The sequence below is a fragment of the Ziziphus jujuba genome, chromosome 10 (assembly GCF_031755915.1).
Source record: "Ziziphus jujuba cultivar Dongzao chromosome 10, ASM3175591v1".
NCBI classification, from domain to species: Eukaryota; Viridiplantae; Streptophyta; class Magnoliopsida; order Rosales; family Rhamnaceae; genus Ziziphus; species Ziziphus jujuba.
In genome coordinates, this window is record NC_083388.1 from 28460905 (window position 1) to 28478706 (window position 17802).

General features: G+C 34.3%; 2 protein-coding genes across 2 annotated transcripts; both read right to left on the reverse strand.

The window, feature by feature from the left end:
* Positions 1-929: 929 nt before the first annotated feature.
* On the reverse strand, positions 930-3917 carry LOC107412642 (G-type lectin S-receptor-like serine/threonine-protein kinase LECRK3). Its single transcript, XM_016020455.4, has one exon. It carries the CDS (start codon positions 3499-3501, stop codon positions 1108-1110), a length of 2394 nt encoding a protein of 797 aa, XP_015875941.4. The 5' UTR covers positions 3502-3917; the 3' UTR covers positions 930-1107.
* Positions 3918-6087: 2170 nt separating this feature from the next.
* LOC125421059 (G-type lectin S-receptor-like serine/threonine-protein kinase LECRK3) lies at positions 6088-9113 on the reverse strand. Its single transcript, XM_048468784.2, has one exon. The coding sequence runs from the start codon at positions 8995-8997 to the stop codon at positions 6535-6537; it is 2463 nt and encodes an 820-aa protein (XP_048324741.2). The 5' UTR covers positions 8998-9113; the 3' UTR covers positions 6088-6534.
* Positions 9114-17802: the final 8689 nt, after the last annotated feature.

Consider the following 17802-nt stretch of genomic DNA (forward strand, 5'->3'; position numbering starts at 1 on the left):
GGCCTTCAATTTGCAAATGGATATATGTAAAGTTTCTTCCATTATCTTTGTTAAAAGTGTTTGTAGCTAGTTATATCTATATTGGCTTTTCTGTGGTTTGGAGGATGCATATATCTTGTTAATTTTGTTGTTGTGCTTTCCAAGAATTTTGAATGCCTACACTTATTTCATACAATCCAATGTACATTGTCTTCCAGTTTCACTCCCACCTTTTTTTCTTTTTTTTCTTTTTCTTTTTTGTGCTGAGTTTTGAATACACAAAATTAGTCTCCATTTACTTTTCCAAATATAAACTCAAATTAGTAAAAGGAAGAACATACTGAAAGTGATGGAAGGGCTAATATCGCAAGATTATCACCTAATACTTCATCAACAGCTTTTCTTCCAGTTGTAGGGACCACTGACTTGAACTATAAGTAAAACAAGAACCGAAATTTAATTTTTAATTGATCCAGTGCTTAAGTTTACCAAATTGATCTAGCCAACATGAAAGAAAAGGACCCTGCATTTGTAGATTAATTTTTCTTTCAGAGAAAAAGCTTCTTGATATCTATCAAAATCAGAATGAAAAACATAAATACTTATGGATGCAATAATAACTAAAACTATTATTCATTTGGCTTCCATAAACATCCTTTAAGTCATATAATGCTCTATTCCCCTAATGTTGTATTTACAGATGTTAGAAGTAATACTTCATTTAACATGACGACATCAGTGGCATTCTTCTTTAGTTTTGAAAGTTTTTATTACAAGCAAACAGGAAAAAAACAATAACTGGCTTCTGATCCTAATTATTCAAGTTGAGAATTACCTTAAAATTAAGAGAATAACCCCAGCTTCCAGTTTTCTAGATTAACTATAAGATATAAGATCACCAATTTTCATTCGGAGGATTGGAAAATTTATATTCAGAACACCGGACAGTATGTTTAAGAAAACTTCCAAACCAAAGATGATTTGTCAACATACATATTGGACATTCTTATGTTGAAAAAGTATGTAACAGCAGAGATATTCTTGCAATCGAAAATCAAGACCAAATACTATCAGACTGGAATAATACAGATAATACATGCTCAACATTATGAGCATTAGTATCGCAAATCAAGCTGAGGATGGATCTGGGGGAATTGGGACTTCAACAATTCCTTCCATCATCTGCTTAACATTTTTCATGGTGGGCCTGAGTGAGGGATCGTCTTGAATGCACCAAATTGCAATCTTCACTAACTTCTCCACCCTCTTCAAGTCTTCCATTGCCTCCTTGTCATCCTTCACTAAGAGCTCAAGTTTCCTTTCTGTATAGCATTCATAAGCCCAGTCAGCCAGTATGATTTCATTTTCATCCCCTGCCTCTGCCTCAACATTTCTCCTGCCACAGATCAGCTCCAATAACAAAATGCCAAAGCTGTAGACATCCACCTTTACTGTTATTGGCTGATTGCTGAACCACTCCGGAGCAACATACCCTTTGGTTCCCCGGATTCCTGTTGTTGTTCGAGTTTGGTCTGTCTTCAAAAGCTTGGCTAATCCAAAATCTGAAATTTTTGCCGTAAATTTGTCATCTAAAAGAATGTTCTGAGGCTTGATGTCACAATGTATGATTTGGGTGCTGCAACCATCGTGCAAGTAGAGTAGCCCTTTTGCAGCTTCTGAGGCTATTTGGATCCTGCTGTACCAGTTGATCCTTGAAACTCCAAAGAGGAAGCTTTCGAGAGAACCATTGCTCATAAACTCGTATACAAGAAGCCGGTGTTGCTCTTCATTACAGAAGCCCAGAAGTTTGACTAAATTTCTATGATTTGTTCGGTCAATTGCACTCACTTCCGTTTTGAATTCCACATCACTTTCTGCCACCATGCTGTTGAACCTTTTAACAGCAACTAATTTTCCATGATCTGAGGTTAGTACCCCTTTGAAAACTGTTCCAAAAGCACCACTACCAATTTCTTCACTGAAATCATTTGTCACCTTTTTTATGTCCTCATATGTATAAGATTGGAGACCCATCCCTGGGAAGATTGACTGCTCTTGAATCTCCTTTCTTATCTTATTGTAGGAGCGACCAACCAGAAAAGTTACTAGCAGTAAGAGGCAGTTCACAAAAACAGAACTGCTTAAGAGGATTGATCCAACTAGGATTAAAGTTGAACTATTGTTCTTCTTGGAAACTGAATTTCTAGGAGAAATGGTAGAATTGTCTTTCCTTACTTTCACAAGAATTGTTCCATCAATACTGGGGTCCATCCTGCCATTTGAGAGAGGTGGCTTTTTCTTGAAACACACCCCACCTTGTCTAAACATGACAGCAACACATATACAATCTTCTAAGCAACTCTGCCAGCAATAATCTTCTGTAACGTTTTCAAAATGCTCATAATCAGAGTAACCCCAGTCTCCATTTGGCATCTTAGAGTAATGGAAAAGATCTGTTTCTGGAGACTCTTTGTTACAGCTTTGTGAAACAAAGTCCTGTTTGCATCCTTTGGCAACATCATCTGGATCAATGAAGGAGTAACCTCCAGGACAGTGGCAAGTGGCTCTTTGATCATATGTACAGTAGCTATTGAACCCACATGGTCCAACTCCTCTATCCTCTCTCCCCAGTAAGCATATATTTGAAGGTACGGCAGATAAAATGGACCAGCCCAGGGGTCTTCCTTCACTGGATGTGGAGCTCTTTGGGTAAACATAATGCCTAAAGGCTCCATCATAGTCGATGACTGCTCTCTGGTAGAAATCTTTGGTCGAGATATTATTGGGTGATAGCATGCTAGCTATGCTTCCATCCTTTGCTGCAAGGTAAATGGAGCCTGATATGTTGAAGATGAGCTCAGTCCCATTGGCTGCGGCTGTATCCCATACGTAAAACTTATCAACATCTGAAGCAGAATGCCTTGTGAAAAGCACAAGATCCCCACCACGGAAAGATATGAGAAATTTTCCTTCTGAGTATTTTGTCTCATTGTAACGAGAAAAGATTGTGTCGCCTTCAACGAAAGGTTGCGTTGGTAAAATCGTGTCAGTTGGTTGCTTGAAAGTCTCCCATAAATTTATTGAACCATTGTTTGCCAGTACAAAATTTCCAGTGTCAAGCATGGCTGCATAGGCAACTCCTGTGGCATTGGAGGAGTCAGCTTTCCAAATTTGTTGTCCTGTGGGGGTTTTGAGAAGGAGCTGGCCATCTATGGTAAGCTCAAATTTTGATCCAGTTGGTACTAGATCATTTCCATTGGCCGACCAAACGATGGTTTTCTCAGGTATTTTGTTGAACCAGATGGCAAGTAAGAAACCATCCTTTTGAATTTGTTGGAAACCAAAAGCGAATTCAGCAGATGGTGATGCCCAGAAAGAGTTGATATTGTTTTGTGCAATTAGGGAGGAGCCAAGAGACACATTTTTGTAAGTTTGAGCATTGGCATAAAATGGCATCTGTGAAGAGGTGAGTACAAGGAAGAAGAAGAAGAAGAGCAGAGGGTATATCGGTACAAAGGCCATGGGACTTGCGAGTGGAAGGCCGAAGTAGTTGTTGTGCAGGTAATGAAGAAATTAATTGGTATCTAAAGACATGGACATCCTTGCTGCTGCAAGAGGAGGAAAGGAGTTGACTTTCTAGAGTGGTGGAAGACTGGTTCAATGGTGTTTGTGTACTTTGCTGTTCTTTCATTGCATGCTATGATTTCAATTCTTTATTAACTAATAATACACCTAAAAAGAGAAGCTATCGAATAACATTAAATTTAATATCCAATTATACATTCTATAATGTACAGCAATATCATAATTATTGGTGGAGTATGCAGAGTCTTACATTCTGGCTAAACATGGGGTCCTAAAAGGATTATAAAAGATTGGAGTCACTCTCCGAAATGGGTTGACCGATTCTGGTACCACCTTAAGCTTCATCAGTTGAAATTAAAACTAGAATTCAGAGTGATGGAAGACTGGTTCAATGATGTTTATGTACTTTGCTGTTCTTTCATTGCATACTATTATTTCATTTCTTTATTAACTAATAATACACTTAAAAGAGAAGCTATCGATTAATATTAAATTTAATATCCAACTATACATCCTTTAATGTACAACAATATCGTAATTATTGTTCGAGTATGCGGAGTCTTACATTCTGGCTAAATATGGGGATCCTAAAACGATTATAAAAGATTGGGGTCACTCTCCTAAATGAGTTGACCGATTCTGGTACCACCTTAAGCTTCATCAAATGAAATTAAAACTAGAATTCAGATGGAGTCATGTGGATATATTCATGATGATGAACTCCATTGAAAGATGAATCAGATGGCAGCGTTGGAATCATAGCTTTTTCTATGATTGATAAGCCTCAACGATAGTATCCCTTGCTAAAAACTTGGAGATTCTCTGCCAGATTACCTCCTTTGTTTATCCTCTGGATTGTTATCATATACATACGAACACAAACATATTAGTGATGGATTACTTGAATATTCCAAGTTGATTATGATCAGAACCGTTCAATTCATATTCCTATCTACTTCTTCTTTTTTTTATTCGTAACTCCCTTGCTGACTTTGTTCATGGAAATTCTTTTTTTTAACGCGCCAGCTAACCAGACAAAATATTGTTTCTTTCCTTTGTTGACTTAAGGGTGGCGGCCAAATATGGAAATTAATTTTTAAAAACACAGTACTAGGAGAAAGAAACTGATATATTATATTTTGGCTTATATAACAAGTAAACTAATATATATATATTTCTTTTTTGGTGAATAGTAAACTAATATATTGTATAACATGGTTGGAAATGTTATATATTAGTACCCAGACCACTAAAAAAATTTCTTTTGAGCTAAAAGGAATTATATTTACATGGAACTATATATTAGTATTAAAAAAAAAAGTAAAAAAAAAAATTATGGTATATTTCGATATACATAATTGTAATCGTAATCACTAAAACCAAGAATATACATATATATATATATATATATATATATATTTATCTGTTATAAATTCTGAATATTAATGTTTTAAATGCATTTAGTTTTGTTAGATACAAACTATCATTTAAAAGTTGTATATCTGTCACAATGATTAATTTCGTCTTCCTGTAATGTCTATATTTTCTTGTCTCCCTTTAACCCATTAGGGATAAAAAGAGGAAGATGCTAATCAAATAATTAAACCAACACAACTATACATTTATATTCTCCAATCCTAAATATTTTTTTGGCTTTTAAGAGCATTCCTCGACTATGTATGTTAGTTTCATAACTCCCTTGCCGACTTCGTTCATGGAAATTCTTTATTTTCACACTAAAATATTAATACCAGCTAAGCAGACAAAATATTAATTGCTTTCTTTCCTTCATTGACTTAAGGGTGGCGGCCAAATATGGAAATCAATTTTAAAACATACAATACTAGGAGGAGATAGAAACTAATAACAATACTCAAATTGTAAAAATGCAAATCTTTCTGCACATGACCTCTTGATAATGACAAAGCAATTTGGCTTGCCCTAACAAGTCATCAGAATCCCCAACAAAACAAACTTAAGGTCAATTGTTTTGAGATCAGAAAACCACACAAATTAAGAGTAACTCTATGGTCTTAAATATATGACATTAATTAATTTAGTAAAAAAAAACTAATTAATTGAAAAGGTGAATTCAATTAGATATGGATCATAAGACGATTGGAAAGAAACTAACAACAATACTCAAATTGCAAAAATGCAAATTTTTCTGCACATCACCTGTTGATAATGACAAAGCAATTTGGCTTGCTCTAACAAGTCATCAGAACCCACAACGAAACAAACTACAGGTCAATTGTTGTGAAATCGGAAAAACAACACAGATTAAAAGCAACTCTATGGTCTTAAAGGTCATATTAATTAATTTAGTTAGAAAGAAAGAAAAGAAAGTAATTCATTTAAGAGATGAATTCAATTAGATATAGATCACTACAGGAGGAGAAAGAAACTAATAACAATACTCAAATTGCTAAATGCAAATCTATGTGCACATGGCCTGTTGATAATGACGAAGTAGTTTGGTTTGCTCTAACAAGTCAGAAGAACAAATTGAGAGCAACTTTATGGTCTTAAAGAAGTGACATTAACAAGCATCAAAACCTCACAGGAATTGTAAACGGAGTTGTTAAATCATGAGAACAATGCCTTGCATTCACAGCGAGATTCATAATAATATGCCATTAACAGAAATGATATTAAATATTTTCCCAGTACAGATAAACTAGTCACTTTACAAGAACATTCACAAGAAGCAGCTGTTCCACTTCTATTCTTTCAAATAAAGCATACTTATCATAATTATTTCACTAAAATTCATGAATACGTCTTCCCTTCCGAAGCCATCCTCGGTCAGAAGGCCTGAATTTAAATCACCATTTACACACACACACACAAAAAGAAAAAAAAAGAAAAAAAAGAAAAAAAAATGTTCTTTGCATATGGGACTAAAAGATGGAGATCCATATGATGGTCTGAGACAACACTCAAGGACTATATCAAACATGCAGAAACTTAGATTGAACTGAAAAATGAGGCAGGATCTGGTGGAATTGAGACTTCAACAGCGCCTTCAAGCATCTGAGTGACTTTCTTCATGGAGGGTCTAAGTGATGGTTCCTCCTGAATGCACCAAATGGCAATCTTTACAAATTTTTCTACACTCTTCATATCGTCCATGGCCTCCTTGTCATCCTTCACCAGAAGATGCAGTTTTCCATCTATGTAGCAATCATACGCCCAATCAGCCAGTATCCTTTGATCCTCGTCTTCTGCACCTAAGTCAAGATTTTTCCTGCAGCAAATAAGCTCTAATAACAATATGCCAAAGCTGTAAATATCCACCTTGACTGTTATTGGCATGTTTCTGAACCACTCCGGAGCAACATACCCCTTAGTTCCTCTTATTTCTGTTACTGTCAGATTCTGGTCTGTCTTCAACAGCTTGGCTAATCCAAAGTGCGAAATTTTAGCTGTAAAAGAGTCGTCTAAGAGTATTTTTTGAGGCCTGATGTCACAATGGATGATTTGGGTGCTACACTCTTCATGCAAGTAAAGCAGCCCTCTTGCAGTTTCAATGGCTATCTGAATCCTGGAGTGCCACTTTATTCCTGACTTGCTGAAGAGGAAACTTGCAAGAGAACCATTCCTCATAAATTCATATACTAGAATCCGGTGCTCTCCCTCGGTGCAGAACCCCAAGAGCTGGACCAAGTTTCTGTGATTAGTTTGTCCAATGGCGTTCACTTCGGCTTTGAATTCCTGCTCTCCTTCTGTCACTATGTTGTAGAACCTTTTGACAGCAACAGGGTCTCCACTATCAGAATTTAGAACACCTTTGAAGACTTTGGCAAAATTACCACTGCCAAGTTCTTGGCTGAATTCATTTGTGAACTCCTTAATCTCTCCGTATGTGAAACATTGGAGATTCCTTCCCGGCAAGACCACACGCGGTTGAAGAACCTTACTTCTTTTTCTGCTATGCAAGCTGAAAACCACAATGGTAGCTAATAATAGGAGGATATTTACAAAAACTGAACTGCTTAAGAGGATTGATCCAATTAGGACCAAAGTTGATCGATCTTTATCTTCTGAATCTGCTCTTCCAGGTTTAAAGGAAGAAAAGTTTTTCCTTACTTTGACAAGAGTTTTCCAACTGATGCTGGCGTCGATCCTACCATTTGAAAGAGGTGATTTCTTCTTGGTACAATTCCCATCTACAAAACTCACGGCGGCGCAGAAACAGTCACTTAAGCAGTCCAGCCTGCAATAATCCTCTGTCACCTGTTGGAAATGCTCGTACTCAGATAAATTCCAATCTGCGTTTTTCATCTCCTGGAAATAGAATTGATCTGTTTCCGGGGTTTCTCTGTCACAACTTTGCGAAACAAAGTCCTGTCTACATCCCAGAGATTCATCATTTGGATCCGTGAAAGAGTAACCTTCAGGGCACTGACAGGTAGGCCTCCCTTGCTCCATTTGACAGTAGCTGTTGAACCCGCACGGTCCCATGCCACGATCATCACCAGATTGACCCAACTTCATGAAGCATATGTTTGAAGGCATGTGGAACAACGAGGACCAGGCCATAGGCCATCTTCCATTAGAGATTGTACTCTTTGGATATACATAATGCCTGAAAACTCCATCATATTCTAGAATTGCTCTCTGGTAGAATTCTTGGGGTGAAACAGCATCAGATGATAGAATTTGAATTATGCTTCCATTCTTTGCTGGTAGATAAATAAAGCCCGACTGGTTGAAGATCAACTGGTTGGTATTGCCATCCGTCTCACTAGTCAAATAGACATGATGACGTGAATCCCGAGGAGAATATGTCACATGAAGCTCGAGATTTCCTTCTTGCAATGTCATATTGTATCTTCCATATGTGTAGTTTTTCTCCGAGTAACGAGCAAACAGCTTGATATCTCCCTGCAAAGTTTGTGTGGGCAAAATTGTGTCGGATGGTTGATTGAAACTCTCCCACAGTAATACAGAATCTCGGCTGACCAGCACCAAGTTTCCAGTATCAAGAATGGCTGCATAGGAAACTGATCCAGTATTGTTGGACTCAGCATTCCATATTTGTTTACCATTTGTGTCCTCAAGGACAAGCGTGCCATCTCTGGCAAGTTCAAGTTTGGATCCAGTTGGTACTAGATTATTCCCATTGGCATACCAAACAATGGTTTTGTCGGGTATTTTGTTGAACCAGATAGCTAGTAAGAAACCATCTTTTTGGATTTGCTGGAAACCAAAAGCAAATTCAGCAGATGGTGAAGCCCAGAAAGAGTTATTGTCCTGTTTTGCAATGAGTGTAGAGCCCAGAGATATGTTCTTGTAAGTCTGAGCCTGTGTAAAATATGGCATAAGACAAGAGATGATGATGAGGAAGAATGAGCATAGAAGATATGGTGGTATGGATTCCATACTGGAGTGAAAGAAGAGTAGGCACTTATGCAGGTTATATATCATAAATGGACAAGTTAAGATTATATATAAAGCCTAAGCTAAATCACAGGACGTTGAAGAAGTTGACCAAGTTTGTAGTGCCTGAACACTTAATCAATGATTTATAAAATGTATCTGATCTTTAATCTAGTACTTCTTGTCAATTGATTGCATAGTATGATTATGATGATTTATATTACTTTAACTAATAGTTGATGAATGGAGATTGATTTTCTTAATTCATTGACTTTCCTTCAAGCTGGCGGCTTTTTAATTATAGTAAACAATTCATGAGAAGAAGTAGCAGATACTAAAATTATTTCCAGGCTTCCAAAGTCCTCTGCTATGGGCCTCTGACTGCTGCATGATAATGTCATATTCTTAGGATAATGATGAAGCAAGTGGATGAAGAGACTTTCCTCCATTGACTAAAGCCGCCTAATAATGAAGCCAATCCTAACAATAATTACCAGATCACAATGCCAACATTTCGGATTCTTTGCTCCATGATCTTGCAAGAATGGCTGAGCAATTTCATAGTTTTAATTTGTTGCCGGACGAGGCCCAACTTGTTGCTGAAGCTTTAAATTTTGAGCACCTTAGAAGGTATTGAAACTGTTTATTTATTTCGTATTAATCCCAAACTTATACACTTTTACAATAAAATTATGAATGGTTAAAAAAAAAAAAAAATCATATATTTTATTAAATTATATAAAACTTCTGACTAGTTGGTATTAGATTTTGAACATAATATGGTTCATCTTCCATTAAAAAAGAAAAAAAAAAATCATCTAAATGACTAGTGAAAGTTTTTAGAAGCAAACGGCTGCAAGATTGACAATCTTTCCCCATTAAACATATATAAGAACACGGGGAACTAATATACAAAAAAATAAAATAAAATAAAATAAAGCTCATCAGGTAATGTTGTTCTAATATTCTTGAAAAAGCAAAAATATATCTGGATGCGCTTAATACCTGAAAAAGAAAAAATCACTATAAAAAAGGAAAAAAGAAAAAATAACTATTCAATACTTGTTATGGGTCATGGGCTGAATGTCTGTTAATGGGCACGCTAAAAGTACATTCTCGGGATGGGCTATTCTTTGACCAGGGATAAAGCCCGTTAGTACATCAGGAACAATACCCGTATAACATAATATAATGTTGCAGTTCGTTGTCTATTGGAATGCAAATACTTTTGTTAATTGAAATTTGTTAAAAATAAAATCAAATAAAGAGCTGATGGGTATTTGCATGCCATTTGTACTCTGGACATCATATGTATTTATTTGAATGTTTCTAGTTTATGCCTTATTTTGGCCTTTCTGTGCTTTAGAAGATGCATATTTCTTGTCTATCTGTTTGATGTTGTGCTTTCCATCAAATTTGCCATATTTGTTTTATTTGAGGATCTAATATTTTAGTATGGTTCCAAGTAAAATCGAGAACTAGGTTCCTCTGCTCTTTTAATTTTACCAGCACCAATCAACTTGAAAAATATTGTCTAGCTCATTTATTTTCTATGTCCTGATACTCATGCTCCCAAGTCTCATGTTTCAACGGCGTGTAATGTATTAGTGGTTCTCCTGTACACTTACGTTGTTAACTAAACTTCTTCTTACTGTTTGTATTGTGTATCATTACTTCATGTAGTTAGAGATCATCATGTATTTTAAATTATTTTAAATTATTCTATTCCTATTTGTTGTAATCATCTTCTTCTCCGTAATTGGGTATTTATACCCAGGTCCTACTGAATAATAAAATTGAATTACTTTCTAGCTTTCTCAAGTCATTATATAATGGACTAGACAGCAGAAATGGTGTGTGCACTCCTGAGACAAAAAAGGAAAAATTATGAGTCTGTTTGGCCATGTTTTCTATTTTCTGTTTTCGAAACATTATTTTCAAAATAAAGAATAAAAAACAGTTTTGCTGGTTAATGAGAACAAGGAGCGTTTGGCTATTAATATTTAAAAACAATTTTCAAAACTAAAAAACAGAAAACATGTTTGGAAAGGTAAAAACAAAAATAAACAATAAAAAGGAAAAAAAAAGTACAATGGGAGATAAGGGAAAAAAAATGGAGATAAGAAAAAAAAAACTTAAAAAACAGAAAAACAATGAAAAAGAAAAAGTAAAAAATTGAAAAATTAAAAAAATATATCTAATAGAAATGGAAAATAAGAAAAAAAAATAATGGAATAAGGGAAAATGGAAAATTAGGAAAAAAAACAAATAGAGAGAGAGAGAGAGAAAGAAAGAGAGAATATTTGATAAGGAAAAAACCGAAAATAAGAAAAAAGAACAAATTAGCAAAATAAATAATTGGTATAAGAAATATTTGCAAAAAAAAAAATGATAGAAGAAGTAAGATAAAAAAATAAAAAACTAGTAGGCATATAATGAAGGAAAGGAAAATAAAAAATAATAATAAAAAAATTGATGTAACTTATAAAGGATTAAAAAAAAAATTATTTTTTTAAGTTGTTCTATTAAAAAAAGAAAATAAAATAAGAGAATAAAAAAATTTTATTAGATACATTTATTAAGGCATAATATTCTATCTTTCTCTTTCTATAACTTTCTTTCTCAAAAATATTTCAAAGAATTGAAGTAATGTTTTCTCTCTATAAATTTCTTTCTATAAGATAGAGAAATGCATGCTAAAGAAAAACAATGAAAAAAACAAATTAAAATAATATGTATTTTATTATTTTCAAAATAGATGAAAATATCATTTTATTGTTTTTTTAATTTTTTTATTATTTGTTTTTAAAAATTGATGACAAAATAAATAATTTTTTATTTTAAAAATAATTTTATATTTTAGAGAGCAGAAAACTGTTTTAAAAGATGATAGTTAAACAGGTCTATATTTTTTACTTAAAAATGGTAACTTTGACATGACAAAAAGGTTGCTTGTTCCTAACTTCTATGAGAAACTCCCAGAAGATGAATAAGTTATTCCACATTCATAGTCGCAGACATGGCATTGCCTGGGATATAGAAGAGAAAAGTCAAGATGAGGATGGATCTGGTAGAATTGGGACTGCAATACTTTCTTCGATCATCTGTACAACTTTGTTAATGGTGGGTCTCTGTTCCAGGTTCTTTTGAATGCACCATATGGCAATCTTCACGCGCTTCTCCACCTACTTGTTACGAAATTGGGAGAAAAATAAATAGCAACGGAAACAAAGAAAGCGAACAACAAACACACAATTAACGTGGAAACCCTTGACGGGAAAAACCACGGACAGGGAGAAGTAAATCCAATATCGAAAGATTGGTACAAAAGGTGAGCCGAATTGTGCGATACCTTGAAAACCTAATTACAGCCGAAAACTAAATATATATATAGTACAGAAGAAAACCCTAAATTGAACAGGTCCGTACCGCGGGGGTGCTGCCCCCGCACCCCCGTCGGGCTCAGTGGTGGGCTACGATCTCGGGCCTATCGGCCCGAGATCTCCGCTTCCACCACAAAACCCCAAATTTTTCTCCAAAATTAGTTTTACCAAAATGGGTCGCACCGCGAGCTTTTCGGATCGGGTCAACAAAAATTCGGGTCACTAACTCTAACACTACTCGATATCCTCCATTGCCTCTCTATCATCCTTAACTAGTTGGTCCAGGTTTCCTACCTTCTATAAAGCAATCATGTGTCCAATCAGCAAGCACCATTTGATTTTCATTTTCCGCCTCTGTGTCAAAACATTTCCTGCTGCAGATAAGTTCTAAGAACAAATTGCCATAGCTGTAAACATCCATCTTGACGGTGATTGGCGTACTTCTAAACCACTCAGGAGCAACATTAACGTTTTGTTCCCCTGATTCCAGTCATCGTTCGACTCTGCTCTGTCTTTAACAGCTTGGCTAATCCAAAGTCTGAAACTTTTGCTGTAAAACTGCCGTCTAGAAGAATGTTTTGAGGCTTGATATCAAAATGTGTGACTTGGGCGCTGCAAATAAAGTAGCTCTCTTGCAATTTATAAGGCTATTTGGATCCTACCATTCAAATTTATCCTTGAATCACCAAAGAGGAGGCTTGCAAGATAACCATTGCTCATAAAACTCACATACAAGAAGCTGGTGCTGCTCTGCGTTACAGAAGCCTAACAATTTGATTAAATTACTATGATTTGTTCAGCCAATCGCATTCACCTCAGCTATGAAATCCTGCTCTCTTTCTGCCACCATATTGTTGAACATTTCAACTGCAATGTAGTTTCAAGTATAAGATGCTAGAAAGCCTTTAAAAAGTTTCCCAAAAGTACCACTACCAATCTCTTCCTTGAATTCATCTGTAATCATTTTAATATCCTCACATGTGAAAACATTGAAGATACATGCCTGCCAAGATCAGAGGTTCAACAATTCTTCTTTTCCTATCCATAAAGTGAACAACCATAACTGGCAATGAAAGGATGTTTAGAGACACTGAAATGCTCAAGAGGACTGATCCTATTGCGACCAAAGTAGAACGATATTCGTTCCTCCAGGTTGAATAGTAGAGTTGTCTACTTTGCTTGTTCTAACCGTTGTTTTCGCTGGTTTAGACTGGAGTAAATGTCAGCTGCACAGAAACAATCAGTTCAGCAGATCTGCCTACAGAGATCTCTCAGTTGCTGGATGTTGTACGCTCATGATCACCAGAATTTTTCCCCCTTCGACCATCAAATTAGTTTAATGTCGCATCTTTGCCTATTCCTATCCTTGTGTGGGCATCTATCTGGGTGAGGGGGATTTCTGTACAGGAGGAATGTTCTTTCTTGGTTTTTGCATGCTCCCAAATACACCTTGAAATCCTGCTCACTCAGCAGCGTGGTATGCAAATGCCAGCTTGCCTTCTGTGGGCTCAAGAGATGTTTTCACTTGGTTTTTGGACCTCTCTCGTGAGACTCACGGGGCCGAGCTTTGTGAGGGTTGTGGGTCTTTGTGTAACACTTGTTTAAGGCCCATTTAATAAATATTTTAAATTGATTAATGATTAGAAGGAGTACAAAGGCAATGCCAGCCGCCACTTAGGATAGAGATTAACGATGGAGATTAACGGATCTCAAAACTTAGAAATTTTTGTAATTAGGCCAAACTTAAGGGGTGCATATGCAATTCCCCTTTTTCTTTTTTTTTTTTTTTTTTTTTAATAGTCTTATGATAGATATAGAATTCAACTTTATCTTTAGCCAAAAAAAAAAAAAACGTAATTTATTACAATACTGAATAAAGATTCCAAGAATTAAAGAGGGAAAAAAAAAAAAAAACTGCTTGAAGAAAGATTCCAAAAACCTATTTTGGCTTTTCTGTGGTTTGGAAGATGCATGCATATATCTTGTTTATTTATCTTGAGATGAAAAGGAAAAATTATGTTTTTATTCAAAAAGAATAACTTGACTTGATAAAAGTTTGCTTGTTCCTCACTTCTACGAGAAACTCATAGCATTGCGTGGGATACGGGACTAAAAAAGTCCAGATGAGGGTATGGACCACAAGGAAGAAAAAGCATAGAGGAAATGGAGATTTAAATGTTGTCGTTGGCATATTCTCTACGTCGATGTTGGAGAAGCTGATTATAATTAATTGGTATTTTAAAACACATAGTCCTACTTGTTCCTAGAGGAACACCGCGTAGACTCATTTGGTTGAGTCAGTCTTTGCTGTTTACTTTTCTTTAGTACATAAGGTTTTCTTGCAGAGTTATCTGCTGGATAAAAGTTTTATTTCTCTGGTTATGCATGATCAGAATCCCCGTAGTTAGAGGTGGATAAAATCCAATCCAATTCGTTCAATCCGTCCAATCCAATCAATTTTTAACAGTTTGGACTGGATTTTTATATCAATTGGATTGGATTGGGTTCAAAATATTATAAATTATATGGATTAGATTGGTTATGGATTAGAAATATAAATCCAATCCAATTCAATCCAATTCAAATAATTTATTATATAATTAAAAAATTATATATATTTTTTATTTTTTTCATTTTTATATATAAATTTTAATATTTTTTTCATTTTTATATATTAAATTTTAACTTTTTTTTTACCATTTTTATATATTAATTTTTAATATGTATATTTTTTTACATCCCCAAATCCCAAATTGATTCTTGAGTGAATGAATTTTGATGAATGTATTATTTTACATTATTTGTTCTAAAAATTTTAATATGATTTTGTAGGAGTGAGATGATGACATTAATGTTTGCTACTTGATAAGTGAATGACGTATATCATTTGCTACATTTTTTTCTTTATTTTTCATTGTAAACTATGTTGTATTATTCTAATTGTATTTTACATTTAGATAATTATAATTTATTATTTATATTTTATATTTGGAAAAATTTTTATTTGTATTATATATTTATAAGTTAGTAAATTTCATACCGATCAACCAATCCAAATCAAACTGATCATAAATGATTTGGTTTGGTTTGGATTTAATGTTTTAATAGTTTGGTTTGGATTGCATATTAGAAAAACCGATAAGTATGGATTAGATTGTATTTCAATTCAAAACCAAACCAACCCAATCCATACCCACCTCTATCCGTAGTTGTGGATGAGGAAGAGTCAGCATGCATCATTGTTCTTCATGAAAAGGGATAGAGTAGAAAAAGTCTTCATGCAAAATAATGTCTAGGGTAGTTAATTTCAAGTATCAATAAGTATGAGACATGTATTCTCATTCTCTACCTTCCCCACAAATATCTTGACTTTTATTTTAAGGAAAATATAATGTAAGACTAGTATACACTTTGGAAAATAAGATCAACAGGTAAGTGGAAAATTGGAGCATTGAAAAAAATACCTTTGATTAAAATAGTATTCTTTTTTTTCTATATTTATCTTTAAAATGGTAACTTTTCTTGGTTTCACAATATAATAAATCTTAAAGCCTGTTTGATACTGTTTTGCAAGATGGTTTTTCATTTTACATAATTAAAAAATGATTAAAAAAAAAGTATTCAACTATTTTTGAAATATAAAATCTCAAAAAAAAAAAAACTTTTTTTAAAATAGAAAAAGATATAGAAGACGTTCAAAACCATTTTACATTTATTTGGAAAACAGAAAATAGATATTATTTATCATTTTAAAATAAAAAATATTTATTTCATACAAATATAAATCATATTTCATACAATATTATTTATCACTTTAAATTAAAAAAATACATCCGATACAGATACAAATAATGTTTACTATTTTCAATAACAAAGAAATTTTTTTCTTATACATATATATCATATTATACATTTACCAAACATGATTTTAGAATTTTCATTCTCCTAAAAAATTTACCAAATTTTTTTCTAAATTCTAAAAATATGAAATACAATTTACCATTTTCATTTTTCAATTTGTAAAATGAAAAACTATTTTACAAAATGGTATGGAACAGACCCATATAAGGTGATTGGAACCATTGCCTGCAATTCCAGGGGAGAGGTTGTTCAATTTAGACATGTTGTGAACCCCTGTGATTGTAGCTTAAAGGTTGAGTGTATGGGGATGTTCTATGCTTGTGCTCGGGCGGTTGACGAGGACTGGAGAGAAGTAATCTTTGAGTGAGACTGCAAAGAACTCATTGATGGCATAAACTCTTCAAACAATTGTTTGCCATGGAACTTGTCCTCCATTTTGGGTGATATCAAAGACAGGTATATTGCGTCTCAAGAGAAGCAAACATGGTAGCTGACTGGTTAGCCAAGGCAGGGTAGGAAAAGATCTCCTCCTCTAGGCTTGGAAGCAAACTTACCTGTTGATCTCTTATCCATTCTACACCTTTATATTACGTGTCTGTAACCGTTTCTTTCTCTAAATTGTAACGCTTATGGACCCAAAAAATAATAATAATAATAATAAATAAAATTAAAAACATGAGATATTGGTTGAGAAAATCAATTAGCAGTTTAAATTGTTATTAGGCTTTGAAGCCCAAACCGGTGAGTTTTGTGGCCTGTAGGATGGACGTAATAGGGGATTACTTTATATTTTGAAGTTAGATTAGTTGTTTAATATCATATTGGAGCATAATTACGTACTACTGCAACTTTACACATCCCATGCTTGTTATCACATTGAACCAACATAATAATGGTGAGGAGTTGTTGTTAAACAGTTGGCCGTGGTCTTTACTCAAGAGATTCGCATAGTATAGTCTCTAGTGGAGAATAAATTGGAACCATCACTTCTTGTTTTTAGTCCATGAAGCCATTCAAAATTGAAGGACTTCACTATCCTACAAAAGGACCACCACGGCACCACTAGCTCCTTGGTCCACTTTGCTTCTAGTGCAGGGTCTCTTAACTTGACCAACAAGAAAATGAAGTTTATATATATCATTTGTAAAGGAAGGCAACTTGGAAAAAACTATCTAAAACACTCAATGAATTGTATATGTACATTATTTATTTCATTCACTATTTATTCTTGTGAGCTTTATGATTTGGTATTCATTTATATATTCTAACCAAATTTCAACCAAAAAGAGTACTAAGACCCTGAAAATTATCATTTGTGATGAACAATACCACTTAAATTTATGTAACCAGTGCACTTTCATACAATACAAGCACAAAATATTTGTTTTTATCACTTAGTTGTTGACCAGTTCTCCATTTTCTTTCCGGTAGTTAAGTGTTGGTGGGGACTGTTATTTTTATCTTTACATAGCCTTAGATTTGCAAATTGATGTATGTTGTAAAGTATCTTTTCTTTCTATGTTAGTGACAGAACTCAACAATTTGAAACTTGTTCTAAATCCTGTACTTAGTTGGAAATTAAAGAATAAAAAAAGGATTTTTGCATTTC

Excerpts from the sequence above, each read along its gene's own strand:
- LOC125421059 (XM_048468784.2), bottom strand. The coding sequence starts at position 8,997 with ATGATATATAACCTGCATAAGTGCCTACTCTTCTTTCACTCCAGTATG.
- LOC107412642 (XM_016020455.4), bottom strand. The coding sequence starts at position 3,501 with ATGGCCTTTGTACCGATATACCCTCTGCTCTTCTTCTTCTTCTTCCTT.